Source organism: Typopeltis vanoorti, chromosome 19 (assembly GCF_054136105.1).
Source record: "Typopeltis vanoorti isolate ZY-2024b chromosome 19, IOZ_Tvanoo_1.0, whole genome shotgun sequence".
Lineage (NCBI taxonomy): Eukaryota > Metazoa > Arthropoda > Arachnida > Uropygi > Thelyphonidae > Typopeltis > Typopeltis vanoorti.
This window is the reverse complement of record NC_143567.1, coordinates 5,664,248-5,690,321: the sequence shown is the minus strand read 5'-3', so window position 1 is coordinate 5,690,321 and position 26,074 is coordinate 5,664,248. Positions and strand designations below refer to the sequence as shown.

Here is a 26,074-nt window from a genome sequence, read left to right as displayed (position 1 = left end):
TGTTTTTGTGTGGGAGGTATATATGCAAAACGTTTTAATTTTTTTTTTCATAAAGTGAAATCAGAGGTGCCAGTTATATGCGAGGGCAAATTATATTTGATGGCAAGCGTTCGCCGACAAGTCGACATCCTTTTGCTGCTTCCCCTGCTCCGCTGACTTCTATGGCGAGTTATTACAATGCATAAATATTTTTCTCACTACCGTTTTTTTTTTTTTTCAAACCAACATCATCATCATCATCATCATCATCATGCATATCAAGGATTCAGGCCTAGCATGGCCTGTTCCTAGAAGTCATCGTTGAATCGTTTAAGAGGACGTCCTGGTTTACTTTTTCCTAATGGCTTGTACTTGAATGCTTGTTTTGGTAATCTTTCGGTTTTCATTCTTTGAATGTGTTCCATCCATTTATCTTTATATTTTAATTTTTTCTATTACTGGTTCTTGGTTTAATTCTTTCATAATTTCTTCGTTTCGTTTGTGATCAAATAGGGTATACTTTGCAGTTTTTCTCATAAACTTCATTTCTGCTGTTGTTCATCTTTGTTTATCTTTTTGTTTTATTGTCCAGATTTCGCTTCCATACATTAAGACTGGAAGGGCTAATGTATTGTATACTTTTAGTCTGGTTTGTTTTTGAACTAGGTTTGGTTTAAATATAGAGTTAATTACACCTGTTATTTTTCAATATTTTGCAATTTTTACGTTTATATCTTTTTCATTTTCATATGTGATCATACATCCTAGATAATTAAATGAATGCACCTGTTCTAAGATCTTGTTATCTATTACTATTTTTGTTCTTGCTGGATCTTGTCCTTTAAAGGCCATAGTTTCTGATTTTTCTGTTAATAATATCATACCATAATTTTTGGATATCTCACTTAGATCTAAAATAGCTTTCTGTAGTTTATCTTCAGAATTTGTAATTATTATTTGGTCGTCGGCAAAGAGGAGAGTGTTTAAGTTTACTGTAGAAGAAAGTTTAATTTCCTTGATGTAAATTTTTATTCCATTTTATTATTATTTCATTTAAGTAGATATTAAAAAGAGTTACTGAGAGGGGGGACATCCCTGTCAGCCCCTTGGTTTATCTCTGTTGTATATGAAAGTTCGTGATTTAATCTTATTTGTATTTGATTATTTTCATATATACTTGTGATAGCTTTGAGGATATTATTTGGTATTTGTCTTTCTTTTAATATGTTAAATAATATGGTTCTTTTAACTTTGTCAAATGCTTTTTCAAAGTCAATAAATGCAATATGTGTTTCTAAATTGTATTCTCTTCTTTTCTCTATTATTAATTTTAGGCAAAAGGCCAGGTCTATACATGATCGTCCTTTTCTGTACTTCTAAAATAAAGTTTTCAGAATATTGCATTAGTTTGCTATTTAAGATTCTGCTATATATTTTGTAACAGGAATTTAGTATAAAAGTTTTTAGGGTTATCTCTATTACCTTTTTTAAAGATAGGAATCAGAATTGCTTTTTTCCATTCTATTGGGGGATACCAGTTGAATAAATTTTATTTAAAAATAATAAGAGTCTTTCTTTGAATCTAGTTCCTGCATATTTATACAGTTCTGAACCTAGTTTATCTTCTCCAGGTGATTTTCCGTTTCTTGTTTCTTTCAGGCTGATTTCTAATTCTTCTTTAGTTATTTAATTTTCATTTCGTTAATAGTTTGCCAATTGTCTTTTTTAAAATATTTGTCTGTCCACAATTCTGTGTAGTAATTTAGAAATTCTTCTAATTTCAATTCAGTGTTTAATTTTATGTTTTCTTTGGTATCTACATTTAAGTGTTTCAAAATTTTATATACATTGGGTCTTATTTTGTATAAATCATGTTCTAAATTAGAAACAAATTTGTTCCATGATTCTCTATGTCTTTTTCTGACTTCTCTTTTAGCTATGGCTATTATTCTTTTATATTCGATTTCATCTTCTAATCTTTTACTGCTTAACATCTGTGATAGGCTTCTTTTTTCTTTTTGATTATTTCTTTCTTTGTATCATCCCAGATCTTCAGTTTTTTCCTTTTATTGAATTTTTTGGTATTTCCTAAACTTTCATTTGCTGCTGCATTTAGTATCGTTTTTATATTGAGCCATTCTATTTCTTCATTTTGTTTTATTTTGTCTAGCTATTAGTTAATTTGTTCATATAGCCATTGTACATTTGTGTCATTCAATAGTCTAGTTTTATAAACAAATGTTTCAATTTTTCTTTCTGTTCTTGTTACTTGTAGCCATTTAGGTGGTAATCTTAATTTTATTTTAACAAGGAAGTGGTCACTGCTTATTTCATATCCTCTGTGAACTCTAACATCTGGTGAAAATTTTGATGTCTTTTCATTTAGTATAAAGTAATCTAATATTGATTTCCATCCTCTTGCTGCCCAAGTATATTTATATATGTCTTAATGTTTATAGAAGGAATTCATTATTATTAGGTTATTATAAACTACAAAGTCAATCAATTTTTTACCATTACTGTTTAGAGTATGTTCTCCATGTATTCCTATATTATTATTAATTTTCGTGTTTCCAATTTTTGCATTTAAGTCTCCTGCTAAAATTATGTAATCATTTTTATTTATGTTCTTATATATGTTTTGTAGCTGATTATAAAAATCAATATTATTTTGTTCTCTTCCCTCTTCTGGGGCATATAAATCAATTATTGTTAAATAGCCTCTATCTATTTTTATTCTAGCTTCTATTATTCTATCATTCCATAATTTATAATGTTTTAACTGTTTTGAAAGGGAGTTATGAATCCAAATCATGACTCCTGCTTGTGCTCTTTGGTCTCTGTCAACTCCACTGTATATCACATTAAAATGTTCAGTTATCATGGTTCCAACATCATTAAAATCAATTTAATAATACAATAATCAATTTTATACTGAATAATATTATAAATTTTTGGTAATCAGAATGGGATATGTCAATGAAATTTACCACAAGTTAATGTAATGATGTTGGCCTGAGGAAACTACAATATTGTAGCAGTAGTGCTGTGATTGATAGCTAATTTAAATGAGTACTTTTATATTTCTCAACATGCTACACCATATACATAAGTGTACTAATACTCTTTATGATTATTCCATAATTAATTATTAATACTTATTTACTAAAATAAATAGCCAAAAGACTTCACATCAGCGATACAAATTATATAAATTAAGTGGATATTAAATCCAACATTAAACGTTAGTTTAATGTATGAACTTTAAAAAAATGGGAATGGTATTTATGAGTAAGTTTGTTGGGACATGGTCCTCTAATACCGTAAGAATAAATATAAATACAGTAAAAATATAGTCTTATAGAAAGAGAATTGAGAATGATTGGTCCTTAGGATTCCCTGGCTTTTCCATTTTCTAATCGCACGTGCGTTCATTATGCATTTTGCACCGAGCATCCGCCAGTAGGCAGAAGTAAGCAGTGGCAAGTGCATTATTGTTGCGTATGTGCACTGTTTTGTTTTTGCTACTGTAAATGGGAATTATAAAGATAATTTAATTTAGGCATATAATAAAATGTTCATTTTTTTTAAAACTATAAAAAATGCATTTGATTTAAGTTTTGAGTTATTTTGTTACAGTTCCACTGAACATGGCTGGCGAAAATAGAAAAAAATTATCACAGTCAAGCAGCAGAGAGTTCGAAAGCTGGTGGACTGAAGAATATGACATGATTAACAAATACAATAATGCAATACATGTTTTATGTTCCGGGACAGTTGTGTGCAGAATGTCGTAAGTAAAACGGCATTATGAGACAAACCATAAATCACTCCTTGAGGAAAGCAAGGACGAACAGAAAGAATTTAATGCTCAGGCAATTAAAAATAGGAATATCCAGTCAACAACCCTAATGAAATTTATCGGCAATCGTTCAAATATAATTGCTGCTAGTTTTTTTGCCTCAATCTGTCTAAAATGTAATTGCCAAACATGGGAAACCTTTTAGTAATGGGGATTATATAAAAGAAGCATGGTTAAAATGCGCACCAGTTCTCTTTGAAGATTTTGAAAACAAGGAAAAAAATTATTCAAAGAATAAAAGATATGCCTTTGGCTAGAAACACAGTGAAAGATAGAATCATAGAAATGGCTAAAAATATAACTCGTCAGCAAAAAATAGATATAAAATCTTCTGGTTTAATTTCTCTTTGTCTTGATGAGAGTACTGAGATAACTAGATCAGCTCGTTTAGCAATTTTTATTCGTTATTCTGTTGGGAATAATATCAAAGAAGAATTGATAAGTTTAACATCATTAGCAAACAACAACAAAAGGAATAGATATTTGCAACGCAGTTGTAAATGCACTTGCTGAAAGAGATATAGATCCTTCCAAAATTGTATCAGTAACTACTGATGGTGCTTGCAGTATGACTGGAGAGGAAAATGGGTTCATCAATTTATTTACCAAACGTATTGGACATTCAGTTCTGGGTTTTCATTGTATTATACATTGGTAGGTTTTATGCGCAAAGGCTAGTTTCAAGCCACTGGAAGATATTATGAACATTGTAATAAAATTGGTCAATTTTATATCGGCACATGCTTTAAATAAATGAAAATTTATAGAATTATTAAGTGAGGTAAACTCGGTGTACAATGGTTTATTTATGTACAACAACGTCCAATGGTTAAGTCGGAGGAAAGTTCTTCAAAGATTTGTTGAGTGTTTAGATGAAATCAGGCTTTTTTTACATAATGAGAAAATAATTGAAAAATACAATCAATTAATGAACGTTGAATGGCTTTCGAAATTAATGTTTTTTACTGATTTGTGTTTACATTTAAATGAATTAAATGTTAAACTGTAAGGTGTTAACAAGACAATTATTGTCATGTTTCATTTAATCAGAGCATTCGAAGCTAAATTACCAATTTTTAATCGTGACGTTAGTTCCAATACCTTCCGATATTTTCCAAATACAAAAAATTCTTTGCAGATCTAGAATCCCATGAAAAAACAGATCAAGTTAAATTCACAAAAGAGTTTTCTACATCAATATAAAGAGCCAATAGGCTTCAATTCAACGCTGCAAACATTATTTAAATTAAGGGGACATTAAATTCCACATTGTTTTAAAGCCGAATAAGAAACTCAAAGATGTTTCACGCCGAATATAGCAAACTATAAAAGTTTCGGTGGATAGTAGCGTACGCTAAATCACGTAGTTCAACACTAGGGCAACTCGTAGCAGAGGAGGATATAGTTCTGATAATAGTGATCAGAACTATATCCTCCTCTGCTACAAGTGATCAGAACTATATCCTCCTCTGCTACAAGTTGCCCTAGTGTTGAACTACGTGCTTTAGCGTACGCTATAATCTGCCGAAACTTTTATAGTTTGCTATATTCGGCATGAAACTCTTTGATTCCTATCTTTGAGTTTCGGTTTTAATCGGTTTAAAACAATGTGGGATTTAAAATCCCCTTAATTTAAATAGAAGTTTTTACAGTTATTCAGTCACAAATTTTCTTCAAGATTTATGCAGTTCAGGCAATTTGCTAAGACATCAAAATTTATTTTGCATCCAGACACAACATCAGCAGATAAACTCAATTTGGAGATTTTCGAGTGGCTGAATTTGGAAGATATAGAATTGCAATTAATCGATTTTCAATCTAGTTCCATATGGAAACACAAGTTTGTCGATTTGAGAAATGACTTGGAAATAATGCAAAATGATTGATTATTGGGCACAATTAAAAAGAATGCAGAAGAGGAAATATTGAAAACCTGGAATGCCATTCCTGAAACCTTTTGCTGTTAAAAAAAACTAGCGATGGCTATATTATCAATTTTCTCCTCTACATATGCTTGTGAGTCATTATTTTTCGAAATAAATTTTATAAAAGACAGTTTAAGAAATAGAATGACTGATGAATCGCATTCGGTGTGTGTATTACTAACAGTGACAAAATATGAACCTGATATAAAGCATTTGGCATCTAATGTACAACAGCAAAAATTTCATTAATAAATTGATATATTGATATTGATAAACTAATAAACTGATAATAGGTTGATATTGATTTGTATATGACAATGTGTATGCCAAATTATGAGTTCATTTTTATGAAATTCTATGTTAATTTTTAAACTTGTCTCAATAAAATTCAGCAATCAATTTTGTATTAATTTTTCCCCTATTAAAAACTTCACAGCATCAGCAACTTGATTTGTAAATATTTGGCACGCGCCGGCACGTCAGCAACTTGATTTGTAAACTTTTGGCATGCGCACATAAAAAGGTTCGCCACCACTGGTGTAGATGATGGAGATGGATGTAAGTGGTGGAGACGGAGAGTTGTAGAGTAGGTACCCTCCCTCAATAAGTCTTGGGGCTCCTTGGAGGTGCCACAAAATAATAATATCTATAATTAGCATTATGATTATGTTCATTACAGATTACATATTATTACAAAAAGATGCAAAAAAAATTATAGCCTATTTAGAATTTTGGACTTACTGCATTGCTTGTATTAATATCTATGCTTCCTTTAAGATATTCCAAAACTTTTTCTAAGTTTCCTGCTCTTGCTGCTCTCAGAAAACTAGCATTGCCATCACTCTGAAAAAAAAAGAGAACGTTAACAACATAAAAGTAACGACATATCAAGATGCCATCTAGCATTATGAATCATCAGGACTTTTTCTTTTTATAGAAACTTTTAAGATGGTACAAACAATACTGAATACATAAGTGCTAACAAAATTAACTCAAAATAAGGAACCAGAAATCTGAGGAGTGTTGTTCATTTTTAAGAAGCAACCTTTCCAAGCAAGATCATAAAGATGTTAAATATTATTATTATTACCCCAAGACCTCATGAAGTCAAAGACTCATCTGGGAGGTCCTTTTATCACACACACACATCTCATCATACCGTGTCTTAAACACACTCAAACTCCTTGCAGACACCACACTCTCAGGCAAGGCATTCCAATCATTCACAACTCTGCATGAAAAAAACCTGCCTCTCACTCCCCTACTCACACCCTCTTTATACAGTTTCCAGGGATGAACTCTGGTTCTCCCCTGATCTCCCACTATTCTCTGTAGAACTTCTCCACCATTGATCTTATAATAACCCCTTACCAACTTGTAGGTCTCTATCATATCTCCCCTCTTCCTCCTCTCCACCAGACTCTGCAAATTACATCTTCTCAATCTTTCCTCATACTCAACATTCCAGAGGTCAGAAACTACCTTAGTCAGTCGCCTTTGGACCCTTTCCAACATCTCATCCTTCTGAAAACCCGGTGACCAAATCGGGGCAAAATAGTCCATGTGTGGCCTAATCAAAGCCTCTACCTACTTCTACACATCAGTGTCCTCTGCATCATTCCCAGAAGACTTTGTGTTGTCTTCACAATTTTGGCAATGTGTCCCCTAAATTTTAGATCCTTATCCACTATCACCCCCAGATCTCTTATTTCCTCTACCTCCAACAATATATTCTCACCAAGCATAAATTCTGCATCTCATCTTTGTTTTCCAAATTTTAAAACCTTACATTTTGCAACATTGAACTCACATCCCCATTTCCGTGCCCAATCACTCAATTTATTCAAGTCTTCTTGTAAGGCCACAACATCTTCACTACCTTTTATGGTTCACCCCAACTTTGCATCATCTGCAAAGAACTGAATATCTCCATCCAAATCTTTGCCAATATCATTAATATACAAGTTGAACAGTAATGGCCCTAAAACAGACCCCTGAGGCACTCCACTAGTGACTTTCATTTTCATATCGCACCCCCATATACAACTTGTTGATACCTATTAGATAGCCAGTCTCCAATCCAATGCACTAATCTAATATCCAACCCCATCTGCTCTAGTTTGACTGTCAACTTATCATGAGGTACTCTATCAAAAGCCTTTGCGAAATCCAAGTATATTACTGTGTATCCTTCTCCTCTGTCCAAGGAAGCAGTCACTTTATTGTAATAAGTAAGTAGACTAGTAAAACATGACCTCCCTTTAGCAAATCCATGCTGTCCATCAAAGATAATACCATTGTTGTCAACCCAACTCTGAATCCTAGTTCTCACAAGCTTCTCCAACAACTTAACCACAACACCTGACACACAGATAGGCCTATGGTTTGATGCTTGAGTTCGATCACCTCCTTTATGAAGTGGCACAATCTTGCTCTCCTTAGGAACTTGACCAAGTTCCTAAGGAGTGTCAAGGCAGGTGTCAACTCCCTGGCACATTCCTTCAGAATCTTCTTCAAGTGTCATCCCCTAGAAGGAGGTTGGCAACCATGTCCATGTCACAGAACCTTTTTCTTTCTTTTGCTGCTCTGGAACATTTATGGTAATTCAAGCCAGTCCAGTCCTTAATGTCTTCAAACCACATTCTCCTGGGTTAACCAACTTAACCACAACACCTGACACACAGATAGGCCTATGGTTTGATGCTTGAGTTCGATCACCTCCTTTATGAAGTGGCACAATCTTGCTCTCCTTAGGAACTTGACCAAGTTCCTAAGGAGTGTCAAGGCAGGTGTCAACTCCCTGGCACATTCCTTCAGAATCTTCTTCAAGTGTCATCCCCTAGAAGGAGGTTGGCAACCATGTCCATGTCACAGAACCTTTTTCTTTCTTTTGCTGCTCTGGAACATTTATGGTAATTCAAGCCAGTCCAGTCCTTAATGTCTTCAAACCACATTCTCCTGGGTCTACCTCTCCCTCTTTTTCCATCCAATTTCCCTTTTAATATTAATTTCTGAATGCCTTCTTGTCCAGTTAGATATCCAAAATATTTAAGTTCTCGCTTTTTAATTATTTTCATTAATGTTCTTCTCATTTTTGCTTTCTTTACAACATCTTTGTTTTTCATTTTTTCAACATTCTTTTGATGGTCCACATTTCGAAAGCTTCTAATTTTTTCTCTGCTTCTTTATTTAGAGTCCAAGTTTCACTGTTGTAGAGAAGGCTTGACCAGATATAGCATTTTATTAATATTTTTCTTGTGTCTATATTAATGTCAGAACAGTTTTCATATCAGTAAAGGCTTTTCTTGCTATCTCTATTCTTCTTTTTATTTCTTTAAGGGAATTTCCTTTGTCTGTAAACATTTGTCCCAAATATATAAAAGACTGAACCTGTTCAATTTTCTTTTTGTTAACAGTTATGTTCAGTTTCTTATTTATTGGTTCTTTTGATATAATCATGCACTTTGTTTTCTTTAGGTTAATAATTAGTCCCATGTCTAAGCTTCTGTTGTAAATTTCTGTGATTAAGTTTTGAAGACCATCTTCAGATTCAGCTATAAGAACTGTGTCATCTGCATACCTGAAGTTGTTGAAGTTCCTACCTCCGACTTTTACACCTTTCCGTTCTGAAATATTTTAAAAAACTTGCTCACTATATATATATTGTACAATAAGGATGATAAGACACATCCTTGCCTTACTCCTTTTTTGATTTCAAAGTTGCCAGAATATGTATGTTTATATCTTATTGAGACCATTTGATTCCAGTATATATTTGTAATTATATGTAGATCTTTTCCTTTTAACCCATTATTCTGTAGGATATGTATTAATTTCTTGTGATCTATTGAATCAGATGCTTTGGTGTAATCAATAAAACAAAGATATATGCTTTTCTAGTTGTCAAGGCTTCTTTCACATAATGTTTTCAAATTGAAGATTCCTTCTCTTTTTGAAAACCCAATTGAGTGTTTTCTATTTCTACTGACAAAGTGCCTTTTATTCTTTCTAGGATTATTCTCAGTAGTAATTTTGTAACATGGCTTGTTAAACTTATTAGTCTATATTCTGTACATTCAAAAGTTCTTGGAATTTTGAGAATAATGACAAAGATGGATTTCCTTAGATCATTATGGATGTATTCTGAATCATAGATGTTATTAAAAATAACCTTTAGGTCATTAAGTGTGTTTTCATTTACTTTCTTTAACAATTCAATAGGGATCTGATCAGGGCCTGGTGTTTTACCTGTTTTCATTTGACTTAGAGCGTATTCTATTTCTTCATATGCAATTGGTTCACCATCCATATTTTGTATATCTGATGCATCTGTGCAATCAGAGTCAAACAGTTCTTTTCCATATTCTTTCCATCTTTTTATGATATCTTGTGTCTCTAGTAGCATTTTTCCATTTTGATCTTTTATACAAGGATTATGGTTGAAATTTTTCTTTTTATTTGTCAGGTCCTTCAGAATACGTGGCGATATATTATCAAGTCCCACAGCCTTATTTACATCTAATTTACTCAAATCCCCAAACACCTCTTGCTCACTTACAGTCAGTCTCCTCCCCATCATCAACCGCTCTCAATCTCTCCATGAAGTCACATTCACAAGATTGAAAGATCTTTATGAACTGCTCATTAAGTATCTCCACCACACATTCTGCAACAGCTGTCTTTATACCATTTTCTGCAATCAATGTCATCATTCCATAATCATTCTTTCTTTTGCTGGCTACATATCGAATATACAGCACTCAACAGCTTGTTGATGCATTAGCAAAACAAATAGTGTCAGCACTGAGCCATGTTATATCATGAATGCTTTTCCAGAAGTATAACATCAAGGGTGTCGTGACGTCTCTTTTCTGTCGTGTTCTAAATCTATTTAGTTTCAAGTCACTTTTATGAATAATACAACTAATTACGAAATGATCACCGATCCAAAAGTAGGGAAATTTATATTTACACTGCGCCACCCTATTCTTAGATTAGTCTATATAAATAGTAGGATCAGTTCTAAATTAAGTTAACAGTCATCTCATTAGGCCGAATCATTTATTATCATTTTTACTTGGGGTTCCCGCAAGATTCGAATATTTATGAACGGTGCAATAATAAGGAATTCAGGCAAACACAATATTTAGATCAACAAAATAAAACATTTAATATATGATATGGTTAACAAATACAAGAACTATTTTAAAATGGAACTATACAATTAACTTAACGCTTCTTCTTAGGTCACTGATGCTAATTCAATGTTCTAACTTTCATATACTATTCACAGTCTCAAAAACACAAATCTTCTTATCTCAAGTTAATATAACAATTTCACATCTTATTCAGTCTTCACAAATCTATCAGCTCAATGTTTATATTCACAGCAGGCAATAAACTACGTAAGCTATATTCCAAGCAGATATATTCCCGAACCTTGAGCATCGGAGATATATTACAGTTAATGCTAGAATAGAGAAACTTATACAACTACTCTTACCAAACAAATTCTTCAATTCATCAAATTATTGAGGGAGCACTTATGAATTAACTTAATTAACATTAGCGGAACACACATAACAAATATTCTCCATAGTTTAAACTGTATTACTGTAAGTCGCACTTCACTATTCCAAACAACAGTAATTAGGTACTAATATCTTTTCCTGTTCACTTTTCTCCAAGTAATCAATATAACCTTTTCCTAGGACAACATAGAATTTAATCGTAATCCAGATTAACTAGAACTAATCAGAATTTTCGCATTGACTGTCCAGTTTCCTTTTATCTGATTACGGCATCAACCTTTCTTCATAACAACAGCAGATTTCGCTTATAACATTAAACTTTATGTTTTCACTACTTATAGGTTCACTTCCGAACACTATACTCATAAATTTCTGCCCTGAGGATATTATAATCTTGGTTCCGCAAAATTCTCTCCTCACTCCCTAATAATAATTCTTCTCTTCCTTTCTATCTTATCTATGACCTTCCTTCCTCTCTCTCTTTCTCTCTATATATCACCTTCACTCCCCTCTTACGTTCGAACGCCACGCTCTACTCCACTCGTGGTTGTTTACGCGTGCGTCTCCATGACAACAGACTGTACGTAAAGATTTCGCTAATGTAATGTATGGTCTATTATTATTCATGAGTGATTACATAACATTAAATATTTCACAAATAAAAACAGAATATTTAAGCTACTTCTTTAACTTTTTGATTACGTATACAGTTAAATATAACTTAACACTTTACTTTACACCACATATATTTAGTTATACAAAATTCTAAACATATTATTATTTTATAAAGTAATAATAGGTCAGGTTTTGAATAAATTTTTAATTAGTAATTCTTATTTAAAGAATAATAAACAATTTTATATAAACCATGATTAATATTTAATAAGCAATGCTAAATGTGAATGAAAAATAATAAATTACATAACATAGCTTCATTCACAATTTAACATAGGCTCACCCTTTCTTTGAAAAATTTTTATTATAAGAAAAATTTTTCTTTTTACACTAGGCTCCTTTAAAAAAAACTTGATTACATATTTCCTTTTCGATTTTTCAAGTAATAGCCAGTTTTACTGAAACTTGGTTCTTTATTATGTTTTGTGCCTTTATTCTCTTTCACTTTATCATCAATTCTCTTATTACTATTATTATCACTTTCTGCATGTCTTTCAAGTTTGTAGTATAGGATTCTCTTCTTTGAATTAAATTCACGTTCTCCATCATTAGAATTAAGTCTTTGTTGTCTCACAACCTGGCGGTTTGTTCTACGATATAGATTAGACATTTTACCAAAATTGACTTCAACCTTTAGTTTACTATCAGTGGTAAGTTCTGATTTGGGCTTTGTCACTACTACTTTTTGTTCATCAGTAAGAAAAGGAGTATCAGATTGAATGTGTACATAAGAGGTATCACCAATATCTCTATTAGATGATTGATTCACAGCTGATTTTTCTTCAGTAGATGGTCCTGATTCAAGTGGTAATCTAAACTGTTTTGTTTGATACTTAGACTTATCATAATTATGAATTTCATTTCTTCTAGTATATCTCCTTTTGTTCATCAGGGTTATTTCCTTCTTAGAAAAGTCACAAGAAAATTTATATCTTGCTAAGAAGTTTGTTCCCAAGATAATGTGAGAACCTAGATTGGAAGTAGTGGGGACAACAAGTAGGTCTTGCCACACGTACAGTCCAAATTCTGGTAGGTATATTCTTGCTCGAAGCCTTTCATATGCTACAAAGTCTGAGTCTGAGAGAGAAGTAATCCTTACAGGTTGTCTCAGCTTGGCAGTGCTCTTCCACAGTTTGTTTTTTAATGTTAGGAAATAATCCATCCTGATGGTAGAGGCATTGCATCCTGTATCTAATAAGATGTCACATTTAGAACCCAGGATTTCTCCTCTAACTGTCATCATTCTTTCATTAGGTGCCTGGTGTTTCTGAATTCCATTATTTCTTCTGTGGTTCACATATCCAAATTTTGAGTTCCATTTGTTGTTATAGTAGTTTTCTTTGTTATGGAAGCAGTTCCTGGCATAATGTCCAACTTTGTTGCAATTGTAACACCTAAGAGGATTTCTTTGCTTTATCTCTGTCTTGGATTGAGGAATGGCAGACATTTGTTGTCTAACATCATTTAATCCTCGCATTACCCTATCTAGACTACTTAAAATAGGTTGACTTTGTTGTTCAACTTGATGTTTGATCATCTCATCAATTTTATTTGTAATGGGATTTTGATTTTCTTGAGATTTCAGAGTAATAGCTGATAACTGTCTCACAACTTCATTAAGACTATCCATTATAGGCTGATTTAACTTATTCACTTCCTGGTGAATTAAAGTTTTTACTTCTGTCATCAGTTTCCTGTCCAATTGCTCTTTACTCTCTGTCACGTAGTTTACACTACTTGAATTTTCTCCAGTATTCTTTGCTTTTCCCTTTTCAACTTTACTTCTCTTTTCTATTTCTGATTGGTTGAATGAACTATCAGTTTTATTCACGACGTTCACAAGACTTGCATTGGTTGAGGGATAAAGGTCACCTAGTATTTGTTCTTTTTCCTTAACACTTTTGAGACACTCTTCTAAAGTAGAAATTTTCTTCTTGTAGGCTGTTTCTCTTAATTCTTGCCTAACACCTTGTCTAAATTGTTGGAACACAGCCCAATCTAAGTGAGGTTTATCTTCACCAGTAACATTCAAACTGTTGGCCAATGTTAATAACCGATTGTGAAAATCAGTAACAGTCTCTTTATCCTTTTGAACAATTTTCTGCAATTTCCACAAGTTAGGACCTACACTTCTAAGTTTACAAAATTGAGACAATAAGGTGTCTTTAAATTTGGAATACTCAAAAGTTTCTCGAAGTATTGGAGAAGAATGCAAAAATGTTTTTGCTTTACCTACCAATTTACTTCTAATCAGAACTAGCAATTGAAAATCAGTCCAACCTGCAATTTCTCTAAGTTTTTCAACATAGGTAAAGAAAAATAGTACATCATCTGATTCTTCACCTGAATATTGGGGAAAAACCTGTTGCGGGTTTACCGTACGAAAGAATTCACTGTCATTCATTTCAGAGGTTGATGTGACAGCCATAGTGATTAATAAATTACTATCTCAATTAATTCAATCTTTTTACTTTAAAATTAACTTTTATCTTTGCCTGAGTCCAAATTATAACCAGTTCACTGTGATTTAATTATTTCACTTTCTAAAATTTCAGGGAGTAATTCTATGATTATTATCACTAAACTTAAATTCAATTTCTTATCTTATAGTTGTTAAATGTAATTCCTACCTATTAAATCACATCCTGTCGACTGCGCCATTTGTCGTGACGTCTCTTTTCTGTCGTGTTCTAAATCTATTTAGTTTCAAGTCACTTTTATGAATAATACAACTAATTACGAAATGATCACCGATCCAAAAGTAGGGAAATTTATATTTACACTGCGCCACCCTATTCTTAGATTAGTCTATATAAATAGTAGGATCAGTTCTAAATTAAGTTAACAGTCATCTCATTAGGCCGAATCATTTATTATCATTTTTACTTGGGATTCCCGCAAGATTCGAATATTTATGAACGGTGCAATAATAAGGAATTCAGGCAAACACAATATTTAGATCAACAAAATAAAACATTTAATATATGATATGGTTAACAAATACAAGAACTCTATTTTAAAATGGAACTATACAATTAACTTAACACTTCTTCTTAGGTCACTGATGCTAATTCAATGTTCTAACTTTCATATACTATTCACAGTCTCAAAAACACAAATCTTCTTATCTCAAGTTAATATAACAATTTCACATCTTATTCAGTCTTCACAAATCTATCAGCTCAATGTTTATATTCACAGCAGGCAATAAACTACGTAAGCTATATTCCAAGCAGATATATTCCCGAACCTTGAGCATCGGAGATATATTACAGTTAATGCTAGAATAGAGAAACTTATACAACTACTCTTACCAGACAAATTCTTCAATTCATCAAATTATTGAGGGAGCACTTATGAATTAACTTAATTAACATTAGCGGAACACACATAACAAATATTCTCCATAGTTTAAACTGTATTACTGTAAGTCGCACTTCACTATTCCAAACAACAGTAATTAGGTACTAATATCTTTTCCTGTTCACTTTTCTCCAAGTAATCAATATAACCTTTTCCTAGGACAACATAGAATTTAATCGTAATCCAGATTAACTAGAACTAATCAGAATTTTCGCATTGACTGTCCAGTTTCCTTTTATCTGATTACGGCATCAACCTTTCTTCATAACAACAGAAGATTTCGCTTATAACATTAAACTTTATGTTTCACTACTTATAGGTTCACTTCCGAACACTATACTCATAAATTTCTGCCCTGAGGATATTATAATCTTGGTTCCGCAAAATTCTCTCCTCACTCCCTAATAATAATTCTTCTCTTCCTTTCTATCTTATCTATGACCTTCCTTCCTCTCTCTCTTTCTCTCTATATATCACCTTCACTCCCCTCTTACGTTCGAACGCCACGCTCTACTCCACTCGTGGTTGTTTACGCGTGCATCTCCATGACAACAGACTGTACGTAAACATTTCGCTAATGTAATGTATGGTCTATTATTTTTCATGAGTGATTACATAACATTAAATATTTCACAAATAAAAACAACAGAATATTTAAGCTACTTCTTTAACTTTTTGATTACGTATACAGTTAAATATAACTTAACACTTTACTTTACACCACATATATTTAGTTATACAAAATTCTAAACATATTATTATTTTATAAAGTAATAATAGGTCAGGTTTTGAATAAATTTTTAATTAGTAATTCTTATTTAAAGAATAATAAACAATTTTATATAAACCATGATTAATATTTAATAAGCAATGTTAAATGTGAATGAAAAATAATAAATTACATAACATAGCTTCATTCACAATTTAACAAAACATTAGCAAAACAAATAGTGTCAGCACTGAGCCATGTTATATCATGAATGCTTTTCCAGAAGTATAACATCAAGGGAGGCCCATTTAGATACTCATATCTATCTTATCTCTCCTTAAACATATTAAAAGATTAACTCTCAGCATCTAATGATAATAGATTCCACTTCCTCACCAAATGTCATGCTTTTATGATGCTGGGTTTCTGCAAAGGAATTTTTTTAGATTGAAGTAATGCAATATTTCCATATACAAGTTCACATATAGGCCAATGTAATTCTTCACTGAGAATTCTGCACATTTTCTTACTAAACTTGAGGATATTCTTCTATAACCAACAAATATAGTAATGAGCTTTGATGTGTATCTCCCTCTATTTACTAAAAGATATTTTAGCTGGAAGAATAAGAATCTACAAATTGAATGAGACACTACGATGTACTCTTTCTTCTTCCCTGGTCAACCATCAGACAATGGTAAAATCATTGCCATTTTTTTTTTTTAAACTGTTTTGTCATCCACCACTTCAGCTACACTGAAGCCATATATAAAAAACATTGACAATGATTTTACCATTTGGCTTCATTCAGAATCTGACTCAACTTCCTACTATAAACACACAATTTTCACTCCCAGATTACTTACATGGATGCCTACAGTTATCCTTGCCAACTTAGTTTCATTAACATATACATATGAGCAGTGCTGGCTCTAGGGGTCTAGAGGTGCCCCAATGCAATTTTAAGATGAGCATTAAAAAATCAAAACACATATATTTTTATGTAAAAATGTTTACTTTGAAAAATACATATATTAACCTCTCGAGGTTAATATATGTATTTTGGCCAGGACGTCTATACACATCCAGCAAAATCTGGGTACGATGCAGCTATCCTATCTGTTGAAAGAACAGACAGGATAAGATGTGCAATTTGGCCATCATGTCCAAATTGCACAGAAAGTACGATGATCCTTTACACTGAAGAGAACACTTAACCAGATTATCTTGTGATCATAGCTGCATCTCAGTTGCCTATAACAAGAAATGAAGTTCCTTGTTCTATGCTGGGTAACTGGACTTTTAGTTATACTGGATAGACTAAAAATATAGACATTATTTTTATTTTCTCCTTTTATTGTGCAATTTTTAATGCGAGAACAAAATCAGAGATCCTTGCATACTTTCTTCACTTAACTAATGCATTACCTTGGAGAACAAATGTCATTTTTAATTTTTTGCACTAATTTTGTCGCTTAGTCGACAATACATTTTATTTGTTCTTATTTCTTATAAAAGTAACGACATATCAAGATGCCATCTAGCATTATGAATCATCAGGACGTTTTCTTTTTATAGAAACTTTTAAGATGGTACAAACAATACTGAATACATAAGTGCTAATGAAATTAGCTTGAATGAACTTAATTCAAGATAATTGTTTGAAATATTTTGAAAAAAAAAAAAAAAAAAGGCTGTCAATATTCCAGATTATGTTATTTTTATTTTTGTTTAAAATCAAATTTTGAAGAATACTTCACAGATTGCCTGCCTGAAGGACGCACTTTGACGACTTTGCTTTATAGATGAAAATATGAAAATCTTCAATCATATCAAATGTGAAGTGTACATGCTGTGAAAAGTATGAAACATGACATTAGAAGAAAATAGATATTTATAATTCAGTTACTAAGAGGTGTCGTGGCAGCGGGAGGTGGGGGTTAGAATACTTCAAAACAAGCATAAAATTTTAATCAATTCTCTAATAGGACATACCTCAGATAATTGCATCATATATTTATTTATGTTGCATCTACACAAGAAAGGCTATTTTACAACAGTAAAGTAACAGCATCATTATTATTATTCTTATTGAAATAAGCACTCTACAAATAACAATTTGTTTCATTTTTCAACTGCGAGTTCATTTGAAATACTACTGAATATAATTTTGCGATATTTTAAAATTAGCCTTGAAATAAGAATGTAATGCAATTTAACATGTCTTGTTCATAAAACCAGGAAGAGTTGTTCTCAAACAGCAGTATATCTAAATCTGTAAGGATAACCACGTGAAATGCATATTTCCACACATCATAGTAGTGCAAGGCACAATAAAAAAGTAATGTTCAAACTTTATTTATTGCAATAAATTTTGCTTGATAGTATTTTTTTTTCAGAATATTTTAAAACAACTGTTTAACACGAGTGCGGAAATTAGCACGACAATAATTTTATTATTATTATGTGACACCTCCAGGGAGTCCAAGGCCTCATCGAGGGAGGACAGCTACTCTACTACATCAATGCCATCTACCACCCATCACCACTAGTACTTCCACAGACAATCACACAAACATCCATGCCCACGGCGGGATTAACCCGCAGCCTTTTGGTTGGAGAGTGGATACGTTAACCAGTAGGCCAACCAGGCCAGCTCTCCACAATTTTTTCTGTAACACATCTTCCAAACATCCAATATATATATATATATATATATATATATATTGGAAGCAACTAAAATGTTGACTTGGAATTTCCTAATGGAGGATACTCCAGGTAACACAGGTTCAATCTTCTAAGTCAAGAGGTCATAAACGTTACAAATCCACTACGGTTAGTCAATCTCATTATCTCCGATGTTCAGTTGACAAAAATAATAAGAAAATAATCACGTGCACTTTCTTTTCAAAAACTCACACAAAGAAAGTTATGAATCACACTTCATTCTGAAATCTCCATTCAACGAAATAGAAAATACTATATATTTTCTTATTATTATTATTTCTTATTATCTTATGATAATATTTCTTATTATCATCATTATCTGGTATTTTCTTTTAATACAAAGAAGATATCACCGCATATTTGGAAAAGACATTTACTGTCAGTTTAGATAGGTGGCAAAGTAGCTATACTTTTACTACAATTTTACACTAAAATATATGAGTATGCTACCTAAGTGATTTACGTTTGTAACAATTGTCTTGTGAACGGTTTGGAAAATAAATTATTTCAAACCTCAGCAGGATGAATAGGTTATTTTCTCTCCCTCCTTAACGCTTATGCAACACATATGCATCTATTTCTTAAATTCGAATATTTCTTTCTTTCTTTCTTAAATAACTGCATCAAATAATTTATAAGTTTTCAATAATAAAAGTGAAATTGTGATTATTATAAATTAAGAAATTATTTTTATATAAATATTGTATCTGACTGTAAAAGAAATACCGTATTTCTGTTTAGGATATAACTGAAAACAAAACAAGACGTTGCTGATGTATTATGCATCAGTACTGCTTGAGGCTCTTCAGTGTGACTTCTGAAGAAATGGAGTTTCTTTCTCGCTAGCACTGAGAGAAATCTAAGCTTTTAGCCTTTACCTCCAGTTGAGAAGATTATTATCTAGTATTTCTAAGATAAAAGTTATTTCCAGCAGCATTAAAAGTTGTCAGATTTGAAATTTTTTAAGGGAAAAAAAAACTGAGCTACTGAACTTTCTTTTTTCTTGCATACATGTAAATGGTTTTTATATGGTAAAAATACAGAATAGAATTTCCAAATCTTAGAATAATGTCAACAGACAACTGAACAAATGATTGAAGAATGCAAAGAAATAGTCTGGAATTAGAAAGTATTTGCTTCGCCGGATGCAAGAATATTATTGGCTTATTTCTTTTATCAAAATGTAAAAATGAAGTAATAGATATTGAATACTGTCTGAGAAAACTTTTGAACCAGTGGAAAATTAGATAGAGTAGTTATTTATAAATTCAGTTGCATGAGTTCCATTAATAAATAAATATAACTGTAAATACTAAAAGAACTGCATAAATTTTTCTTTCTTTTGTAAAGCGCTAGGTTAAATTTTGAATCTACTTATCTCAGTGTGAATTCGCTACTCATTCACTGTGTGTGTTTAGCAATCAACAATTCGATGATTTACAAACAATGCTCAAATGTCACTTCATAAATAGAGTTTAAACTAGGTACATGTGCGCACCTCACATCCTTACTGGTGAATGCACACTGCATGTAAAAAAAAAGGAAGTCGGTAGTGTAAGGGCACCTCTTGTAACGCGATGCCCCAGGAGAACAGATGGCTTATCTAGTGCTTCCATTCTCTATATACTACACATAGCAAAAAAACAACTTGCAGTTTTTGCTAAATATTATTAAAAGTCAAAGTATTTATTATAATATATTTAGTGCACATCCACGTTTAATAAATGCTAATATTAAAATGCGTTTTTATATTATTTTTTTTTACTCACTTCAGCACCCCATGAAGAAGGCATCCCAATGCGATGCATCGCCTGCTTATCGTGTTAAGCTGGCTCTGCATGTGAGATAGAGAGGAAAAATTTTTTTGTCATTCTTCACAGAAATATGGTACTTAAAACACTACTAGCAGAGAGCATGCTATCTGTTCCACTGATGCAGCCTAACAAGGGCATCTTAGTTTGAAAGTTTTTGATGTAGCAAAACAGATAATCCAAACAAAGGACTAACAAATAGAGTAATCTACCATTTATTAAACCATAGCAGGAAGGCAATTTACCATTCTGATAACTGATGGGTTGTATAAGTGAAGGTGCAAATTACACTGTGCTGTACCAGAAGACAGCAGACGTACAAGGCTTGTTAATTGAAGGACTGGTGCTTTGAATGTGAGATAAACAGTATATTACAATACATACTTTCTCCACATAGGATCTGACATCTCACAGACCTTCTGTATTTTGCACAGCACGATCTTAAATCTAATGATAACAAGTTTCTTCTTTTTTTTCAATCCACAGTGCTATATCCCTGTGCAAAATCTAATTTATTATTTTTTAATGTGGTTACCACCCATGAAAGGTTATTACTTAACCTATAGTACATTTGTATCACAGGCGACCTAAGGATTTTTTTTTCCATTTTTGTCAATTTTTTTATATATATTTGTCATTTTTTATTTATATTTACATGGTCCAGAAACCCTGCTCTAGAGACCAAACATGGAACTTTTTCAGCCATTTCAGGCCTCCACTAAGCATGGTGGGTGGTCTCGCACCAGGCAATAAAATTCATCTTCCACCTTAAGACAATCACAATCACAAACATCCATGCCCACGGCAGGATTTGAACCCATGAACTGTTGGTTAGAGAGCAGGTATGCTAACCACTTGGCCAACTAGACTGGCCGAGTAGTAATGATGTGCTATAGGTTCTTGAACTTCAAGTATGTGTGATAAATAGAACAAATAAATGAGGCCACAATAAAAAATGGAATTCCTCTTTTATAATTTTTATATTTCTGTGTCATGAATAAATCAATTTGGCATTCGGTGTCTTAAGAAAACGTTGCTCAGTGACAGAATGGAATCAGGAAAATTGGAACTTGATGGGAGAATTTTGAGAGTGGGTAGGCCCTCTTGAGATTGCAAATATGAAGACGGGAATGACCAATGAATACTGAATTTTGTAATTTCTTATGTTTCAAGTCTGACAGAAAGCAGGGATGTATACTAATGCCAGAAGCCTCAAAAAGACAGGAGAAGGGATATTAATGGAAGACACTGGTGAAACTAGCAATTTGGGAATTGTATAATGAACAGAGAGAAAAATGAAGTAATAGTATTATGTAATTATCTTCCTATGAGTGGGTTTTCCGTAAAAGAAGAAGGATAATGAGCCATTAGGAAGGCACCTCACTAGTGTATCTAGTAAGGAGAAACAGTTGTAACTTTCTTTTTCTAGGCTGAAGTTTATTTTAGGATGTTGGTTAAGATGTGCCAAAAATGTATCTAATATGTCTGAACCATGAGGTCAAACAGCAAACACATCATCAACTTCTTGTGTGTATTTTGTCATTGAGTGGGCGTAAGAAGTCTGGTGTGCATTGTGTAATTAATGGTAAGTATGAACTTCCCACAATGATTCTTTAAATTCCACACGGAGCTGAATAATTTTCAATAATGAAGTGCATGCATAATAATCCTGCTTTCACTTACTCAACCAGATTGTGCCAAGTTCAAAATGCATAGTGCACTGTAAAGATCATACTAAAGACAAGAAACTAGGTAGTCTATACATGTCAAAGCTATTTTCTGCAAGCCTTTCAACTGTTCACACACTATGCTTCTACTTCTCAATTCACTCTTCTCCATCACAACCAACAAAGTTATATACAAAAAAGAACATTATCATAAAGATATAGAATCAGCATACATAAAAAAATAATAATAAAATTATAATTTTATTAATTTTTCAATGCATGGTGATTCTGTATCTTTATGATAATTTATAAAATTCAACAAAAATCCATCAACTTTCACATCTACTTCCTGCAATGATGAACTATCACAAAATGCTCTTATTCTACCATAATCAACTCGCTCAAGGTCATCTCTAATTTTTTGGCAGAAAGAAATCAGAAGAATTCTGAATAACTTGGACATGAACTCTGGTCCTGATCGCATACTACTACTGTACCAAAGATTGGGGTTGGGAATTGGTACCTATCCTATCTGGACTCTTCAATCTTACCTATACAACACAACTGACATCTACCCTACATTATAGAAACAAGTCTACATTCAGCCCATTTGAAAGAAAAATGACAAAACTCAGCCAACAGACTATCATTTAATTGGTTTTGATTCTGTTCTCTATGAAAAAGGTCAGCAGAAGCCAACTTCTAGCCCATTTGGAGAACCTCTGGACTCAAGCCATGGAAAGATTTGGAGAAACAGGTGGTCATTCTTTGCATTTCATGGGATCTGCTCAGCAAACTACCATCCTGTGGACTGCCTTCAACCTTTTTCAGCTGCATTGCCAGATTCCTCTATAGATGATCATGACATGTTATAGAAGATGATTTCCTCTACTTCCTGACCAATACCAGCAAATTGCCAGCAAAGGTTGGTTGATTGATAGAGCCTCTGCTACTAATGGCTCACGCAAAAAGTTAAGCAAGTTTGAGCGTGGTTAGTAGTTGGAAGGGAGAACAATCGTTCGATGCTGTTGGCATATTCTCCCTCGATGAGTCTTTGGACTCCCTGGAGGTGTCAAAATAATAATAATAATACAGGAGTACGCCTCATGATTCTGTATTTCTACCCACGTTTTTTCTCCTGAACATAAATGACCCTATTTCATCAATTTCAAACCCAATCTATAGCTATAGTGATGACAGTACACTCAACTCTTCCTTCTCATTTTACAAACCTTGTATTGTCCAATTATTAGAATCTCCAAGATCCTCCATAACAAATGCATTCAATTCTGATCTCCTCCCTATTCTTCAAAGGGATGATAACCTTGTCAACTCGAACACTTCCAAAATGCAATTATGTATAAATTCCCACAAGAAAGATCTCATGTCACTTTCCCTTACTTTCAATAACATTCCATTGTTTAGGCATGATCATAATTTCTCTTCTTGGGCTGACCTGTAACTCCAACCTTTCTTGACAAAAACAGATCTTAGCCATTGTTTCTGTAGCCACCAAAAAACTTTCTACACTTTTCTGCACAAGGCCTGTTCAATCTTCTAACAATATATAAATACCAAATCCCCCAAATATGGAATACAGCTAATATATTTGGGTGCACCTAAGGCCTCACTATCATTATTTGATGCTATTCATTTATGACCTTCCTCTAACAAAACTATAGTCCCTCTTGTTTCTCTCTCTCTCTCTCGCACACACACAAGTTTCTAATTTTGCCTCTTCTAGAGGCACTTTTCAAAAAAGTGCACTGCTGAATTGGCCATCATTATTCTTCCACTTACTTCCAAAACTGTGAAAAGAATAGCAATAGTTACTTAACATTTACCATTCAACCTGCAGAACTTAATGAACCAACTCCTCATCTTTCATTCTCATTAACTGGTTTCTTCAGAACATCTTCCTCACTATTTGCCATAAACACTATCTTCTTCAGCTATTCAAAAAATATGTCCACAAATTTGTTTCTTCTTACCCTTTTACCCACATTCAGCACTGATGTGCTATAGGTCTTGTGACACCTTTCATTTCTTGAGGTACAAATATTAAAGGAATACCTAAAAGCATTCACAAACATCTGAGCATATCCAAACCCACAATGTGTTTGCTGAAGAGTAGTGGCAATCTTTGGCCAACCAAGGCCAGCCCACATTCCAAGCCTTCATTCTCCAACAAGTGTGTCAAGGCAGTAACAATAGGGAAATACTGGTTATTGTTCATGTTATTTTTTGGCATTAATTCACACACCATATTTAGGTTAAACAAGACTATGAGTTTACTAAACTTTCTGCTATTTCTACAAATTTAGCTAATTTTTAGATTTACCATCTAGAAACCAGTCCTCAACTACACTCAACCCCCCAGAATACACTTTTCATGATTTATCTAATGTCTAGCTCCATGGTCCAGATATATTTTTGGCATATTTAAATAGTCAGCATCCAAAAACAAAGATTTTGGATTCTGACTGTTTCCTGGACACTTCAGTTACAAACCATCTATTATTATTTTTTCTTTATATTATTATTATACAGGTGGCATTAAGATTGTATTTCTGTACATCTGTGATATGCCATTCAACCTCTCATCACCTTCCTTTCTTCCTGGCCATCCTTCAGATCCCAACTGAATAACTATTTTTTCTGACTCAACATGCTCATATGCTTACGGAAATGTACAGAAATACAACATTAATGCCACCTTTTATCCTACTGAAAAATTAAAGAACTTATTCAACTCATGGATCCACTTCCTCCACTGGCCCACCCTGGAGTATACCATATTTACTGCAACTATAATTACCCCATATATGTGAAATAGAATGCACAATTCCTATCTGAAAAACTGACCATACACAGCACACTAAATTTAATAACTATGGTAAATCTAGCCTTTCTGATCATGCCCTGAATATGCTACATAGAATTGATTGAAAAGGCACCTGTTCTTTACATTACACCAAAACATGGTATGAGCTCAAATTTAAAGAAACCTGTGAAATTCTTATCAACCACCCTAATCTTAACAATAATTGTGGTCTAAAAATCCCAAGAATATGGATGGCACATATTCTTCACACATAACCTTTTGGTCTAAGAGTGAATTATAATTAGGACTGTAGTAATCTAGAATCTTAGGTGTAATATAACAAAATTTATGTTAAATTATTGATTAAGCCACCAATTCTGCTGTATTAAAAGTATTAATATGAGTTTGTTCTCTGATGATGTTATAAATAGGACACAGCTTTGATATAGTGTTTTTTTTTTCACTAGAGGTCAGGCCAGTAGAATAAGAATTGATCAAATCATTGTCACTTTGGCATACTATCTGAAATGTAATATAGCTTGTCTTTGTATACATGTATACTTCAGATGATGACCTTACTATATGCAAGTTGAAACATCATGAAATTAAACTAATTATTTCTAACATGGTTGTAGTCTCCATAATTTACCAATATGAATGCTGATCACTGCATAACACTAAAGGAAAGGATACTAATAATATATCAACAGACATAACATACTCACAGCTTATTGTGTTCTATTATGGTGATGCAAGTTAACACTGTCAAAAAAGATGTGAACATTAATATTTCCTAACTCTCATGTAAAATTAATGTTGAAATCCTCAAGTTCTTCAAGTCATTATTATTTACGCCCACACACTGACTCACAATTCACTGTGTAGGAGTTTGAAACCGAAATCCTACGGAATAGGTTGGTTAATCCTTATTCCAGGAGTCTCTTATGTCTGTAGATGTGTGATCACAGAGCCGGTTTGCCTGTTCTGAGGGATGAAAACCT

The 26,074-nt window shown here is 32.8% G+C and overlaps 1 protein-coding gene across 16 annotated transcripts in view; it reads right to left on the bottom strand.

Moving 5' to 3' along the window:
• The window catches only part of LOC150095834 (uncharacterized), a 1,527,755-nt gene that overhangs the window by 1,135,577 nt on the left and 366,104 nt on the right, over positions 1-26,074 (bottom strand). For all 16 annotated transcript variants that reach the window (XM_090409494.1, XM_090409490.1, XM_090409495.1 and 13 more), the window contains one exon: positions 6,508-6,609. In XM_090409494.1, the coding sequence (XP_090265620.1) occupies positions 6,508-6,609 (102 nt within the window). The remainder of the gene's footprint in view (positions 1-6,507; positions 6,610-26,074) is intronic.